Here is a 16,479-nt window from a genome sequence, read left to right on the forward strand (position 1 = left end):
TGGCCAGGATGGCCTCGAACTACTGACCTCAGGTGATTCACCCGCCTCGGCCTCCCAAAGTGCTGGGATTACAGGTGTGAGCCAGCATGCCCTGCTAATTTTTGTTTAAGTTTATTGTGACATGCTTTGACTATTTTCAAATTTTATTTCACATACTTTCTGGAAATACTGTTGTATGTGAGTGAGAGAAATGCCACACTTTGAGACAAATTTAAGAGTCCTTTATTAGCCGGCGACCAAGAGACGGCCAACTGCTCAAAATTCTCTTGGCCCTGAGGAAGGGGCTTGATTTTGTTTTATACTTCGGGTTAGGAAGGGGAGGGGGAGCTCAGTTGCAGCAATTCTACATAAGTCAAAACATGTAAAGAAGTTAAAAAGACAAATGGTTACAGAGCAACAAACAGTTTCCAGGTGCAGGGGCTCTAAATATTTGATAAGATGTTATATATGGGGATTCTGCCGGACACAAACTCAAGGCTTTATGGTGTTATCTCTTGAGCAAAATCCTGGGAACTTAGTACTGGCTTGCTTCAGTACCTTATCAGTTAATTGGACTCTGATATGTTGAGAGTCTGCTTACACAAGTTAACTCCTTGAGGACGGGGGTGGGTAAGGAGTCCTTGAAGCCTTGTAAATGAAGGAGCCAAATGGAGTTGGTCTGGCTTTCTCAGCTAAGGGACAGCCTATTCACGTGGAAACAAGGCTAGGTGATTAAGGGAGAGTCCAAAAACAAGGTTAGGTATTACAGTACAATGTAATTATCTTGAAAAGTGGAGATTACATAAAACATCTTAAAGTTAAAACAATATATTTTAATTTCATAACAACTTCAATTTAATACAAAAACTATTATATTTTCCAGTTTTTTTATTGATGTTAAAAACTATTATTTTTTATTGGGTATCGACAGATTTATGCAGATTTATTTTTAGTTTCTCTTTATATAGAATAACTTTAAAGGTTTTATGCTCCATCATTATGAGAGTAAAGAATTCTATATGTGTGTGTATATTGACATTTAATAGCTTTATATTTATATATAGTTTTATGATGCTGTCCAGCATCATTTTTTTCCTTCAAAATAATGTAGTCATTTTAGCATTTCTGTGTGTTTATATGCAGAGTCTCACTATGTTGCTCAGGCTGATCTTGAAATCCTGGTCTCAAGTTATCTTACTGCCTTGGCCTCCTAAAGATGTAGGATTACAGGCATAATCCACTTTGCCAGGTCACTATGTAGCCCTTCATGTAGAACTGTGCTAGTCATAATGAATCATAACACTGTCACCTTTTATTTTGAAAAGTCTTTATTTTTATCTGTTTTTAAAGTAAACTAATCTTGAATCAAGTATTATTGGTTAGGAATTTTATTGCTACATCAAAATTTGGGAAGTTCTCAGGCTTTTTTGTCTACAAGTAACCTCTACATTACTTTTTCCCTACATTCTTCTTCTAAGAGTTTTTAAATGAATATATTGATGTACTTGATGGTGTCCAATAAGTTTTACATTTCATGTTTTAATTTTCTTTTGGAATTTTATATTTTTGTGTTACATATTTTAGGATATGCCACCTCAAACGAGTTAATTGTTTTGGTTTTTTAGTTTATATTATAATTGAGTATGCCAATATTTAACTCTGTAAAATTTAAGACAGTGTGGAACAAAGTCAAATATGAATCAGCCATATGTCTACTACCAATATAACAATCTCTGTGTTTACCCGTATAAATATTTTCCCTGTTCTTTTTATATTTCTGGTATAGGTTTGTTGCGAATGGTTATTTAATCTTGTCTAGGTGAGCAGTCATAGAAATTCTCCTAGTTTCAACATCTATTTATTCATGAATCTGTATTATTTTTGTATGGGAGAAAAACTTTTCTATTTAAAGATAATGTAGAAACTGTCATAACTCTGTGTCTCTTTTAGGTATTGTCTATTTTTACTTGTCAAAAACATATAATATTTACAATAGAATATTTTTAAATATTTATTTTAGTCCTATTATATTGACATTGTTATGCAACATATTCCTAGAATGTTTTTATCTTGCAAAGCTAAATATCAATACCCATTAAAAAACTATGAATTTTACCCATTTCCTGGCACTTTTCAAACACCACTCTGTTTTCTCTAAGAGTGTAACTGCTTTGTATATCTCATACAATCTCTCTTTTTGTGACTGGCTCATTTTATTTTGCACAATGTCATCAAGCTTTATAGTTGTTAGATTATTTTGTGCTTTTTAAATACTAGGTGATATTTAAGTATTTTATATTTTAAATTATATCTACTGAGTAATTTGGTGACAAATTTGCACTGCTTTTACCTATTGGCTGTCAGTAACAATGCTGCAATAATTACAGGTATGCAAATGACCTATATGATCATATATGAGAAAGTTTATATATGTGCCGCATTCTGTTCTACTAGTATACATTTTTACTTCTGTACTCATACCAAATTGTTATAATTCTGTAGCTCTGTAATGTGTTTCAAAATCAGAAACTGTAATGCCTTTAAAATTGTTTATTTTATTGCAGATTTTTGGGTACTCTTATCTCTTAAGACTTTATATACTTTGGGGGTTGCTATTTCTGTTTCTTCAAAAATGCAATGAGAAATTTGAACAACATTGCGTTAAGTCTGTAAATTACATTGAGCAGGATGGACATCTTCACAGCATGAATTATTTTAACATTTCAACAAGCATGTTCAAGAATGTAATGTTTAATTTCTATGTATTTGTGAATTTTTCAGTTTTTTCTTCTTACTGTTCTATACTCTCATTTTGGTCATAGAAAGTAATCTATAAAAATTTAGTTTTAAATAATTTGTTAAAATTTCTTTCTTGGTCTACCAGGTTGTCTATCAAGGAGAATGTTGTAGGAGGTATTGAGAAGGCTGTTTATTGTGATGTTGTTGAGGAGTGTTCTCTATGCCTCTGTTATAAATAATTGTTTTATACTCCCTTCAGGTCCTCTGTTTCTTTACCAATATTTTGTCTTTTTAAAATCTTTATTACAGAAAGTGAAGTATTAAAATATTCTACTATAGTTATATTGCTCTCTATGTGTTTCTTTCATTCTGACAATATTTGCTTTATATATTTGGAAACTTAATGTGAGATACACACACACACACAGACACACAAAATCTCCTATATACAGATTTGTCATTGGTTCCCGGCAAATGAATCTGTTATTGTTTAATATTCTTCTTTGTGAGTCAGTCGTGGTGGCTCATGCCTATAATCCCAGCACTTTGGGAGGCTGAGGTGGGTGGATCGCCTGACGTCAGGAGTTTGAGACCAGCCTGCCAATATAGTGAAACCTCGTCTCTACTAAAAATACAAAAAATTAGCTGGGTGTGGTGGCGGGCGCCTGTAATCCCAGCAACTAGGGCGGCTGAGACAGGAGAATCGCTTGAACCCGAGAGGTGGAGGTTGCAGTGAGCCGAGATTTCGCCATTGCACTCCAGCCTAGGCAACAAGAGCAAAACTCCATCTCAAAAAAATAAAATAAAATTCTTCTTTGTCTATTTGGAGTTTGACTTCAAGTATATTTCATAAAATACGACAGTTGACTTAAGATGTGTTTTGTGTAATATTTTGACCTCTTCTCTCATTTGATTCATATTTACATGAAATGTCTAGTTTTGTCTTGCCACTTTCAGTCTCTGTTTATCATTAGATCTTTCCTGACTTTTGTAAAAAGGCATGTTGGATCTTGGTTTTTAAAAAACTTTTTTTTTTTTTTTGAGACGGAGTCTAGCTCCTTAGCCCAGGCTGGAGTGCAGTGGCGCAATCTTGGCTCACTGTAAGCTCTGCCTCCCGGTTTCACGACATTCTCCTGCCTCAGCCTCCCGAATAGCTGGGACTACAGGCGCCCACCACCACGCCCAGCTAATGTTTTGTATTTTTAGTAGAGACGGGTTTTCACCGTGTTAGCCAGGATGGCCTCAATCTCCTGACCTCTTGATCCGCCCTCCTCAGCCTCCCAAAGTGCTGGGATTATAGACATGAGCCACCATGCCTGGCCTTAAAATTCTTTAATAATCCCTTTAATGAAAGTATATCTCTTGATTGGAAAGTTAATTTTGCATATATATTTTACATATATATATTTGGATAATTTTCTGAAAGAGAAAGACTTACTAATGTTATTTTATTGTTTTATTTGATTCTTTTACCTTTGTCTCTGACTTTCTCTTTCTGTCATTCTTGGTGTCTTGTTGATTTTTGTATTGAAATGCTTTCACTTCCTTCCTATTTTCTTTTGTATATCTATACAGATATACAAACTTTGTTATTAATGCTGCTAGTTATTTCTTTTATGTTATTAATGCTGCTAGTTCTTTTATGTTGTATATTTATTAATATCTTTCAAATTTGAGAGAATAATTAACGTTTTCTGCACCATTATAATAATGTTAAGGAATTCTATTTGTGTATATGCATATCTTTTTCATAAAGTTACGTATTTTTATATAATAATGTGTTGTTTTCTGTCATGTTATTTTCAGTGGAAGAAACTGCTTTCAGCATCTTTTATATGTAGGGAATTTGCAGTGCCAATATACTTTTTCAGTATGTGGTTATTTTGGAAGTTTTTTTTTTTTCCTCCATTTTGTAGGACAGATTTGCTGATGGTATTTTTCTCATTTGGTATTCATGACTTTGACTATATCACACACTTCTCTTCTTGCCTGCAAAATTTTCTTGACAAATTCACTGGTTATTTAAAAAGACTGTGCTTGTAAATGACATACCATTTTTATACTGCAACTCACAAGATTCTCTTCTTGTCTGTGACTTTTGAAATTGTGTTTATATATGTGTTTGTTATAAATATCATTGTGTGTATCCTAATTTGTTGAGCTTCATTTGTACTTTTTTTTTTTTTTTACTTTTAGGATTTTTTGGTTATTTATTTTTATATTTTGCTTATGTAGTTAGTGTAATTTTATAGATTTGATTTGTAAAATATATTCATCGGAGTCTAGGAAGTGGAGTAATTTGTTATTTTTATGTCTTTCAGTTATATATTCTCATTTCACTGAAGACCTTTGGCCAGAGCACAGTATAAAAGATTCTTTTCAAAAAGTGATACTGAGAGGATACGGAAAATGTGGACATGAGAATTTACAATTAAGAATAAGCTGTAAAAGTGTGGATGAGTCTAAGGTGTTCAAAGAAGGTTATAATGAACTTAACCCATGTTTGACAACTACCCAGTGCAAAATATGTCAGTGTGATAAATATGTGAAAGTCTTTCGTAAATTTTCAAACAGTCATAAGATAAGAAATACTGGAAAGAAGTTTTTCAAATGTAAAGAATGTGGCAAATCATTTTGCATGCTTTCACACCTAACACAGCATACAAGAATTCACACTAGGGAGAATTCCTACAAATGTGAGGAATGTGGCAAAGTTCTTAACTGGTTCTCAGAGCTTATTAAACATAAGAGAATCCATATGGGAGAGAAACCCTACAAATGTGAGGAATGTGGCAGAGCCTTTAACCAATCCTCAACCCTTATTAAACATAAGAAAATTCATATTGAAGAGAAACCCTTCAAATGTGAAGAATGTGGAAAAGCCTTTAGTTTATTCTCAATCCTTAGTAAACATAAGATAATTCATACTGGAGACAAACCTTATAAATGTGATGAATGTCACAAAGCCTTTAACTGGTTTGCAACCCTTACTAACCATAAGAGAATTCATACTGGAGAGAAACCCTTCAAATGTGAAGAATGTGGCAAAGATTTTAACCAGTTTTCAAACCTTACTAAACATAAGAAAATTCATACTGGAGAGAAACCCTACAAATGTGAAGAATGTGGCAAAGCTTTTAACCAGTTTGCAAACCTTACTAGACATAAGAAAATTCATACTGGAGAGAAATCCTACAAATGTGAAGAATGTGGCAAAGCTTTTATACAGTCCTCAAACCTTACTGAGCATATGAGAATTCATACTGGAGAGAAACCCTACAAATGTGAAGAATGTGGCAAAGCTTTTAATGGGTGCTCCAGCCTTACTCGACATAAGAGAATTCATACTAGAGAGAATACCTACAAATGCGAAGAATGTGGCAAAGGCTTTACTTTATTTTCAACCCTTACTAACCATAAGGTAATTCATACTGGAGAAAAATCCTACAAATGTGATGAATGTGGCAATGTTTTTAACTGGCCTGCAACTCTTGCTAATCATAAGAGAATTCATGCTAGAGAGAAACCCTACAAATGTGAAGAATGTGGCAAAGCTTTTAACCGGTCCTCACACCTTACTAGACATAAGAAAATCCATACTGGTGAGAAACTCTACAAACCTGAAAGATGTGACAATAATTTTGACAATACCTAAAACCTTTCTAAACATAAAAGAAACCATCCTGTTGAGAAATCCTAAAAATGTGAAGAATTTGACAAAGCCTTCCAATGATTGTTACACTTGCTTGTAGGTAAGATAATTTATACTGGAGAAAATTTTATAAGTGTAAAGAATGTGACAAAACTTAACCAATACTCACATCTTATTGCACAGGAAAGCATTTTTACTTGAGAAAGATTGTACAAGTATAAAGAATGTGAAAAAGTCATTGATATCTTTTCACATCTTAACACCAGAGAGTTTATACTTAATAAAAGCATTATAAATGCAATTACTGTCAGGAAATTTCAGAAAATATAACACTTTAAAGTGAAGAAGCATATTTATTTTGAAGACAAACATAAATATAAGGAGCGTAGAAGGGTTGTAGTACCTTTACTTGTATTACAAGTCTTATTGTACACATTTTGTGCTAGAGAAAAATGCGGAAGCAGTTGCTCAAACTTTGTTCAACATCAGGGAATTTATATTGGAGAAAAATCCTGCAAATGTAATGAATTTGGAAAAACTTTTTTTTTTTGAAAACTACAGAGTAGAAAACACGAGTTTATATTGAAATGTGTTTTTATATTGAAATGTGTTTTTGCAGATGCAGTAAATATGAAAAATATTTAATCCAAAATTGAGTCTGTAAATATTAAAGAATTTACAGTAGAAATAACTAAGGCACTGACACTTTAGACATTACACTAAAACAGAGTGTTAAGTATTAAAAAATCTATAAGTTGTTAGATTATTTGTAAATAACTTTAGAAGGAGTAGAAGATTCTTTGGAGAGTTATAATTACATTGAAAGTATACTTTTTTTCTTGAAAAAAATATAGCTTATTTGAAAAGTAAATAATGAAATTCAACCCTCAAATTACTTTATCTTCATTCCTATTGTATTCACATGTGAAAGCATGTGATAAATTGTTGCTGTGTCAGGTATAGGAGAGATTATTTTTTATTAGATGGGCATTATTTATGATTTTTTCTGTGGAAGAGTATGGGCATGAAAATGTAGGTTCATGATGAAAATCTAAGTGCAGAGGCCCTTGTTAGTTTACTTTTCATATTGAGTGATACATGAGGTAGGTGTTCAGAGTAATATTTTGCATCATAGTGAGAGAAAAGCATTTTTAATTTTACTTTAAATTAAATGTAATTAAATTACTAGTGAGTCATTTTACTAATTGTACTTTTATGCTATAAATGCAGTACGTTTGAAAATTTTTAGATTATGTATAAGCTTAATTTTGTAATTAAACATTTCTTTAACATGTTAAGACTATTGTGCATTCAATGAAGTGTTATTATACCATTAACTTTAACCTTTTTCACTTTACTCGAGGGAGGTAAAAGGGAGTAATAATATGTTATTTGGTCATGAGATATTATTCTTTCTGTACCTGGCTTATTTCAGCTAATATGCTGTCCTCCAGGTTAATTGATGTGATCAAAAGTAATAAAATTTTCTTTTAGATTCCACATAGCAAAAGCAAGAGTAAGCCACAAGAACAAATCTGGAGGCATCACATTACCTGACTTTAAACTATACTATAAAGCCATAGTCACCGAAACAGCATGGTGCTGGTATACAAATAGGCACATAGACTATAAACAGGTATGCAAGTGTCTGTTTTCATATAATGCCTTTTTTTCCTCTGGATAGATACCTAGTAGTAGGATTACTAGATCAAATGATAGATCAACTTTTACTTCTTTAAAAAAACTCCACACTGTTTTTCAGAGTGGTTGTCCTAATTTACATTCACACCAGAAGTGTAAAATTGTTCCCTTTGCACTGCATCCCCACCAACACCTCTTATATATTTTAAAATTTTTAAATTTTGGCCATTCTTGCAAGAGTGAGGTGGTATCATATTGTGGTTTTAATTTGCATTACTCTGATAATTAGAGATGTTGAGCATGTTTCCGTATGTTTCTTGGCCATTTGTATATCTTCTTTTGAGAATTGTCTATTCATATCTTTAGCCTACTTTTAAATGAGATTGTTTTTATTTCTTGCTGGTTTGTATGAGTTTTTTGTAGGTTCTGGATCTTAGTTCTTTGACAGATGTATAGATTGTGAAGATTTGATCTCACTCTGTGGGTTGTCTGTTAACTTTGCTGATTATTTTTGCTCTGCAGAAGCTTTTTAGTTTAATTAAGCCCCATCTGTATATATTTGTTTTTGTTTCATTTGCTTTTGGGTTCTTGTTCATGAAGTCTTTGCCCAAGCAAATGTCTAGAAAAGTTTTTCAAACGTTATCTTCTAGAATTTTTACTGTTTTAGGTCTTATATCTATCTTGAGTTTATTTTTGTGTAAGTTGTGAGATGAGTTTCCAGTTTTATTCTACATGGGCTTGCTTAAACATTCCTGCATTATTTGTTCAATAGGGTTTCCTTTCCCCACTTTATGTTTTTGTTTGCTTTGTCAAAAATCTGTTGGCTGTAAGTATTTGGTTTTATTTCTGGGTTCTCTATTCTGTTACATTGGTCTATGTGCCTATTTTTAGATCAGTACCATGCTGTTTTTGTGACTATGGCTTTATAGTATAAAGTTATGTAAACTTTAGGATTGTCTTTTCTCATTCTGTGAAGAATGATGTTGGTATTTTGATGGGAATTACATTGAATTTCTAGATCACTTTTGGCAATGTAGTCATTTTGACAATAGTGATTCTACCAATCCATGAGTATGGGATGTGTTTCCATTCGTTTGTGTTGTCTGTGATTTCTTTTAGCAGTGTTTTGTGGTTTTCCTTGTAGAGGTCTTTCATGTCATTGTTTAGGTATATTTTTAAGTATTTTTTTTCCAGCTATTGTAAAAAAAAGTTGCATTCTGGATTTAATTCTCAACCCAGTCACTACTGGTATATAGCAGAGTGACTGATTTGTGTACGTAAATTTTGTATCTAGAAACTTTGTTGAATTCGCTGGTCAGTTCTGGGAGATTTTTGGAGGAGTCTTTATGGTTCTTTAGGTATACAATCATATCATCAACAAATAGTGACAGCTTAGATTCCTCTTTGGATGCCCTTTATTTCTTTCTCCTATTTGATTGCTCTGGCTAGGACTTCCAGTGCTATGTTAAATAAAAATGATGAAAGTACACATCCTGGTCTTGTTCCTGTTTTCAGAGAGAATGCTTTCAAAATTTCCTTGTTCAGTGTTATGTAGGCTGTGTGTTTGACATAGATGGCTTTTATTACATTGAGATATGTCCTTTGTATGCAGATTTTGTTGAAGGTTTTAATTATAAAGGAATGCTGGATTGTGTCAAATGCTTTTTCTGTGTTTATTGAGATGATCATTGTTTATAATTCTGTTTATGTAGTGTATCATGTTTCTTGACTTGTGTATGTTAAATCATCCCTGCATCCCTGATACAAAACCCACTTGATCATAGTGGATTACCTTTTTGATATGTTGTTGGAATTCAGTTAGCTAGTATTTTTTTTTTTTTTTTTTTTTTTTGAGACGGAGTCTCGCTTTGTTGCCTGGGCTGGAGTGCAGTGGCCGGATCTCAGCTCACTGCAAGCTCCGCCTCCCGGGTTTACGCCATTCTCCTGGCTCAGCCTCCCCAGTAGCTGGGATTATAGACGCCCGCTACCTCGCCCGGCTAGTTTTTTGTATTTTTTAGTAGAGACGGGGTTTCACCGTGTTAGCCAGGATGGTCTCGATCTCCTGACCTCGTGATCCGCCCGTCTCGGCCTCCCAAAGTGCTGGGATTACAGGCTTGAGCCACCGCGCCCGGCCTAGCTAGTATTTTTTTAAAGGATTTTAGCATCTGTGTTCATTAGGGATATCAGTCTGTAGTTTTCTTTTTTGGCTATGTTCTTTTCTGGTTTTGGTATTAGGGTGATGCTGGCTTCATACAATGAATTATGGAAGGTTCCCTCTTAATCTGTCTTGTGGAATAGTGTAGAATTCTGCTGTGAATCTGTGTGGTCTTGTACTTTAATTTTTTAAATTACGATTTTTACTCACTGTTCAGGGTTTCTGATTTTTCCTGATTTAAGCTAGGAGGGTTGTACATATGCAGGAATTAATTCATCTCCTTTAGATTTTTGTGTTTATGTGTGTAAAGGTGTTTATGGTAGCCTTGAATGATCTTTTATATTTCTGTGATGTCAGTTGTGATATTTCCTGTTTCAAATTAAACTTATTTAGATATTCTCTCTTTTTTTCTTAGTTAATCTTGCTAATGGTCCATCAATTTTATTTATCTTTTAAAAAACCAGATTTATGTTTCATTTATCTTTTTTTTTTTTTAAATTTTATTTAGTTCTGCTCTGATCTTGATTGTTTCCTTTCTTCTGCTGGGTTTGGGTTTCGTTTGTTCTTGTTTCTCTAGTTCCTTGAGGCGTGACCTTAGATAGTCTATTGTGCTCTTTCAGACTTTTTGATGTAGACATTTAAAGCTATGGACTTTCCTCTTAGCATGGCCTTTGCTGTATCCCAGAGGTTTTGATAGATTTTGTCACCATATCATTCCATTAAATTTAAAAAATATTTTTATCTTGATTTTATTGTTGAAGAAGCAGGTTATTTAATTTCCATGTATTTGACTGGTTTTAAAGGTTTTTGTTGTTGTTAATTTTCTATTTTATTCCACTGCGGTCCTAGAAAGTACTTGATAACATTTCAGTTTTCTTAAATGTATTGAGACTTGTTTTGTGGCCTATCGTATGTTCTGTCTTGGAGAAAGTTTCATGTCCTGATTAATAAAATGCATAGTTTGTGGTTTTTGGCTAGAATGTTCTGTAAATAGCTGTTAAGCCCCTTTGTTCCACGGTATAGTTTAAATCCATTTTTTCTTTATTGACTTTCTCTCTTGATGACCTGTCTGGTACTGTCAGTGGAGTATTGAAGTCCCCCACGATTATTATGTTTCTGTCTATTTAATTTCTTAGGTCTAATAGTTACTGTTTTATAAATTTGGGAGCTTAAAAAGCCCCTTTTTCCACTTTTACAGTTTGGGCACTCAGAATATTTGGGCTGTCTCCCAGGTCCTGCAGGAGCAATTTGCTTCCTTTAAAGGGACTATGAATTCTCCTGCCTTTCCTGGTATATTCCTAGAGTAGTTCTGTTGTAGTTTTAGCAATGCAACAAGATTTAACAGGTTTTCTTTTGTTTGAGATAACACTTAGGGGTTTTTGTTTTATTTTTATGAAAATTAAAAAGTACAAACACAAAAGTGAGGTTGGAGTGAAAGTTTAATAAGCAAAAGAAGAAAGCTTTTTGCTAGCAGAGAGGGGTTTCTGAATAGGGGTTCCCCCTATGAGGCTGGAGTTCAGGGTTATTATGGTCTAGGAATAAAAAGAAATGTGCTTAGTTTTGTGGGCTGTTTTGGAGAACATGTGACTTAGCTTAGCCTGGGACTAATTAGAAAGCTTGGACTGAGATCTTGACCCAGGACCAATTAGAAGCTGAAATGATGATATATAGATGCCGCTTCGCTTGGCCCAGGACCAATTAGAAGCTGCCATGATGATATATAGATGCTGCTTAGCTTGACCCAGGACCAATTAGAAGCTGAAATGATGATATATAGATGCTGCTTAGCTTGGCCCAGGACCTATTAGAAGCTGAAGTGAAAGCTTGGCCTGGGACTTTGGCCTGGGACCAATTAGGGGCTGAAGTGATGATTTATAGGAGCCGCCGTAGAGTTTAAATAAAGGTGAGTGCCCATTGGAGCCCACTGTGTTTATGCCCACAAAAGGAGTAGAAACTTTTTGTGGAGCCCTCTGATTATATAAAGGATAAAGGCATTTTATACCAGGCCTTGCTTTTTATTTGAGTGAGCTAGAGGTTTGTGCAAGCCTTTTTTTTTTTTTTTTTTTGAGACGGAGTCTCGCTCTGTCTCCGGGGCTGGAGTGCAGTGGCCGGATCTCGACTCACTGCAAGCTCCACCTCCCGGGTTTACGCCATTCTCCTGCCTCAGCCTCCCGAGTAGCTAGGACTACAGGCACCCGCCACCTCGCCCAGCTAGTTTTTTGTATTTTTTTAGTAGAGACAGGGTTTCACTGTGTTAGCCAGGATGGTCTCGATCTTCTGACCTCGTGATCTGCCCGTCTCGGCCTCCCAAAGTGCTGGGATTACAGGCTTGAGCCACCGCGCCGGGCAGTGCAAGCTTTTATTTAAATAGGCTGGAGGTTTTTTTATTTGTGCAGCTGTGGGCATGTTTTTAGGCACAATACTTTGTGCCAGTTTTTTTATTGATGCCTGCAGCTTGAATTTTTTTTTCCAGGTTGCATTTTACATTTGTGGGGATGAGGCAATAACTCATGGGCTGGGGACTTTTCAGGGACCTTTCTCTTGCTGTATACCTAAGGCAAGCAAACTTCTTTGAGTCCCCACTCAGGAGTGGAAACCCTAACTACTTTTACAGAGATTAGGCATTGGATTTTTTGGGGCTACTTTTTGCTGGAAAGGGGCAAAGGGAACAGTAGCTAGGATTTTTTTGGGGGGATGCTAGTTTAAGAGTTTTTGGAAGAGGTGCACATTTGTGTGTGTGTGTGTGTGTGTGTGTGTGTGTGTGTGTGTGTGTGTGTTTGCATTGCTGTTTGGAGCTTGATAGCCTTTAGGTGGAAAGAAACAATTTGGGTTAGTAGAGGATACGTATTAAAATGAGAGAAGGTGGGTAAGGACAGATTAAAAATTTTGAAGCTACTGACATACCCCGATAATTGGTGGCAATAGTTACGCTTTCTAAGATTTGGGTGCATGAGGCTTGGCTTTGGTTAGCTTTTTTGATTTTGCTTTTTTAAAAAGGAAACCTTTGGGTTATGGGCACCTTATTTATTTTTATTACTTAGCAGGATTTGCAGTATTATTGTTTAGAACTAGAATATTTATTTAGATTTTTACATAATTCAATTTTTTTTTGTTTTGTTTTCTTTGAACCACAGCTAGAGATTGCTGGTTGGCTAACTAAACTAAGTATAGTTAGTTTCAAATACAGGCAGAAATGTAAAAATAACTAATGCAACTAGAAGTTAATGATAGATGTATTATAAGTTTTAAGACTTTTTTTTAGTTTTTATTTTTGTTAAAATGTATAATAGGAATGAGTTATTTGTAAAATAGACTTTAGTTTTATATTTGACTGGGATGATTTGCATAAAGTGCAACAAAAGTAATTACCTTTACATAGGCTTTTTGATTGGCTTTGATGGAACTTTGTTTTATGAGAAATTTTACATAGGATTTCTTATAGCCAAGCTTAGCCATGGGTTTGTACCCTTAAATACTTAAGAGTTGGGTAATTTTTTTTTAAGGTTTTAGAAGCACAGGGATTTTAGGATTTTTTACTTAACACAGCTTAGGAACCCTATACAGAGACTGTGTAGATAAGGTACATGGCCAGTTTCTTTTAAGGGGATTTTATTGGTAAGTTAAGCTTGATTTTTTAAAAGAGAAATACACTCTTTTATTTAAAGCTTTGGTAAAACAGCAAGTTTTTTTTTTTTTAATTGTGTTTTGTTGCAAAAGAAAATGGATTTTTGTTGCGCTGATGGAAGCAAATATATTGTTGTGAGTCAAGAATAATTTAGTTTTTAGATTTTAGAGGAACTAGGCTGAGAGAAGCAGATGCATTTTAAATTTTATTTACAGGAGTATACCTTGCTTGTTAAAAGGTTTTAAGAAATTCTTACTTTGAAAAGCAAAATAAAGATTAGTTTGTTTTTTTTTTTGAGATGGAGTTTTGCTCTTGTTGCCCAGGCTGGAGCGCAATGGTGCGATCTTGGCTCACTGCAACCTCCTCCGCCTCCTGGGTTCAAGCGATTCTCCCGTCTCAACCTCCCGAGTAGCTGGAATTACAGGCAAGTGCCACCACGACCGGCTAATTTTGTATTTTTAGTAGAAACTGGGTTTCTCCATGTTGGTTAGGCTGGTCTTGAAATCCCGACCTCAGGTGATCCACCTGCCTTAGCCTCCCAAAGTGCTGGCGTGAGCCACTGTGCCCGGCCAAGATTAGCAACGGTTTAAGAAAAAGTTAAAAACATTGCTTTGACCGGGCGCGGTGGCTCACGCCTGTAATCCCAGCACTTTGGAAGACTGAGGCAGGTGGATCACGAGGTCAGGATATCGAGACCATCCTAGCTAACACAGTGAAAGCCCGTCTCTACTAAAAATACAAAAAAAAATTAGCCGGGCGTGGTGGCAGGTGCCTGTAGTCCCAGCTACTCTGGAGGCTGAGGGAGGAGAATGGCATGAACTTGGGAGGTGGAGCTTGCAGTGAGCCGAGATCGTGCCACTGCACTCCAGCCTGGGCGACGGAGCAAGACTCCGTCTCAAAAAAACAAAAACAAAACATTGCTTTTGTTTTTTATTAGTTTATTTTGTTAACTTTTGTTTTGTGTGATATTTATAAATATCTTAGCTATTTATAATTTTTGTTTTGTTATGAGAAACCTGCATTGGAGAGCATTTGTTAAAGTTTTACAGCTAATTATAAACCATTTTTTGAAGTAAATTAAGATAACGATTTGTTTACAAATGACAAAATGTTTAGGGTGGTTACAGTTAGAAGCACAATTGACAAAGAAATTTGGTTATTTTTGTAGCTTATAATAACATAACCTTAATTGTGATTGATGGTGCACATTTAGACATTAGAATCTTACACATTTTATATGGTTTTGGAACATATGTTAATGATATTTACTAAAATATGACCTGAGGAAGATATTAATTTGACAGTTTTATATACCCAAACTTGTTAAATAATTTTGTTAACCTCTGTTTTGGATGCCCCAGGAGCCCCTTGCAGCACTCAAGAGCTAGACATTAGAAAAGACAACTTTGAAACTGAAATTTGATTTTGTGAAGTTTGTTGAAGATGTTGGAGGTTTAAAACACTTGATATTCTGAAATAAAATTTTAAATTACCATAAGTTATTTGTTTTGCTAAAATGATGACTTAAAATTTGAAAAAGCAAAACTTTTTATTAGCTCTTATTATTACACAAAAATTTTGATTGGCCAGGTGTGGTGGCTCACGCCTGTAATTCCAGCACTTTGGGAGGCCTAGGACGGTGGATCACAAGGTCAGGAGATCGAGACCATCTTGGCCAACATGGTGAAATCCCATCTCTACTAAAAATACAAAAGTTAGCTAGGTGTGGTGGCAGGCGCCTGTAGTCCCAACTACTCAGGAGGCTGAGACAGGAGAGTAGCTTGAACCCAGGAGGCGGAGATTACAGTGAGTTGAGATCATGCCACTGAGCTCCAGCCTGGGTGATAGAGCGAGACTGTATCTTAACAACAACAACAAAAAAATTTGATGAAAAGAAAGAGAGCTAAATTTTACTTTTGCATACTGTTAATGTTAACCCCAATTTTAATGAAACCTTATAAACAATTTTCTTTAATTTTAACTAATTAGACCATGAGGTGAGAGTTTTATAAACCTTTTATAACCCTTTACAAATTTTGCTAAAGAATAGATTAGTGCTTTAATAAAACCTTGTGTTTGTATTTTAATGCTTAATTTGAAAAACTATATAATATCCTTTTGAATTTAGTTGATATGTTTACATACAGAAGTTTTTTGCAAGATTTTTACAATTCTTTTTTTTTTTTTTTTTTTTTTTTTACAATTTAAAGCTTTTGCTTTAAGACTTTTTTATTTTTAGGCAAAATGTACTTTTAAAAAAGATCTTACTAAAAACATTTTACTGTGTTTGCATACCTTGTAAATTTATTTTTAGTAGTTTTAATTATATGTTATAATGGTAACTTTCAGCAGTTTTTAACTTGAATGTAAAACCTGGTAAATTGTTTTAGTTATGTGCTAGGTGCAGATAGATTTTGACTATTTTTTTTGCATAGTTAGGGGCGCATATGCTTTTTGGCCTTACTCATTGTGAAGCAGGCAAATAGAACAGTTTTTAAAGGCCAGAGGAGCAGTTTACAACCTTAAAACATTTAGCAAATTTAATATTTCACCAGAATAATTTTGGTTACCTATTTACATTTTGAAGACATTTACACTTTATTAATAATTTTTGAGACTGATTTTATTTTTTAAAGATTAAAGTTACATAAACTGAAAGGTACCACAGCCTTTTTTTTTTAAAATTGA

At 34.4% G+C, this 16,479-nt stretch overlaps 1 protein-coding gene across 5 annotated transcripts in view; it reads left to right on the forward strand.

Annotated features, from left to right (window-relative positions):
• Positions 1-16,479, forward strand: part of ZNF680 (zinc finger protein 680) — a 74,788-nt gene that overhangs the window by 40,252 nt on the left and 18,057 nt on the right. For 4 of the 5 annotated variants that reach the window (XR_012432368.1, XR_006696526.3, XR_012432369.1 and 1 more), the window contains exon 4: positions 5,040-6,470. Coding sequence is in view for 1 of the 5 variants with exons in the window: in XM_005549458.5 (XP_005549515.2) it covers positions 5,040-6,373 (1,334 nt within the window). In the remaining 4 variants the exon portion in view is untranslated. Of the gene's footprint in view, positions 1-5,039; positions 13,888-16,479 lie in introns of those variants that run through there. The other variant, XM_005549458.5, reaches the window with a different exon arrangement.

This window comes from Macaca fascicularis, chromosome 3 (genome assembly GCF_037993035.2).
Source record: "Macaca fascicularis isolate 582-1 chromosome 3, T2T-MFA8v1.1".
Classification (NCBI taxonomy): Eukaryota; Metazoa; Chordata; class Mammalia; order Primates; family Cercopithecidae; genus Macaca; species Macaca fascicularis.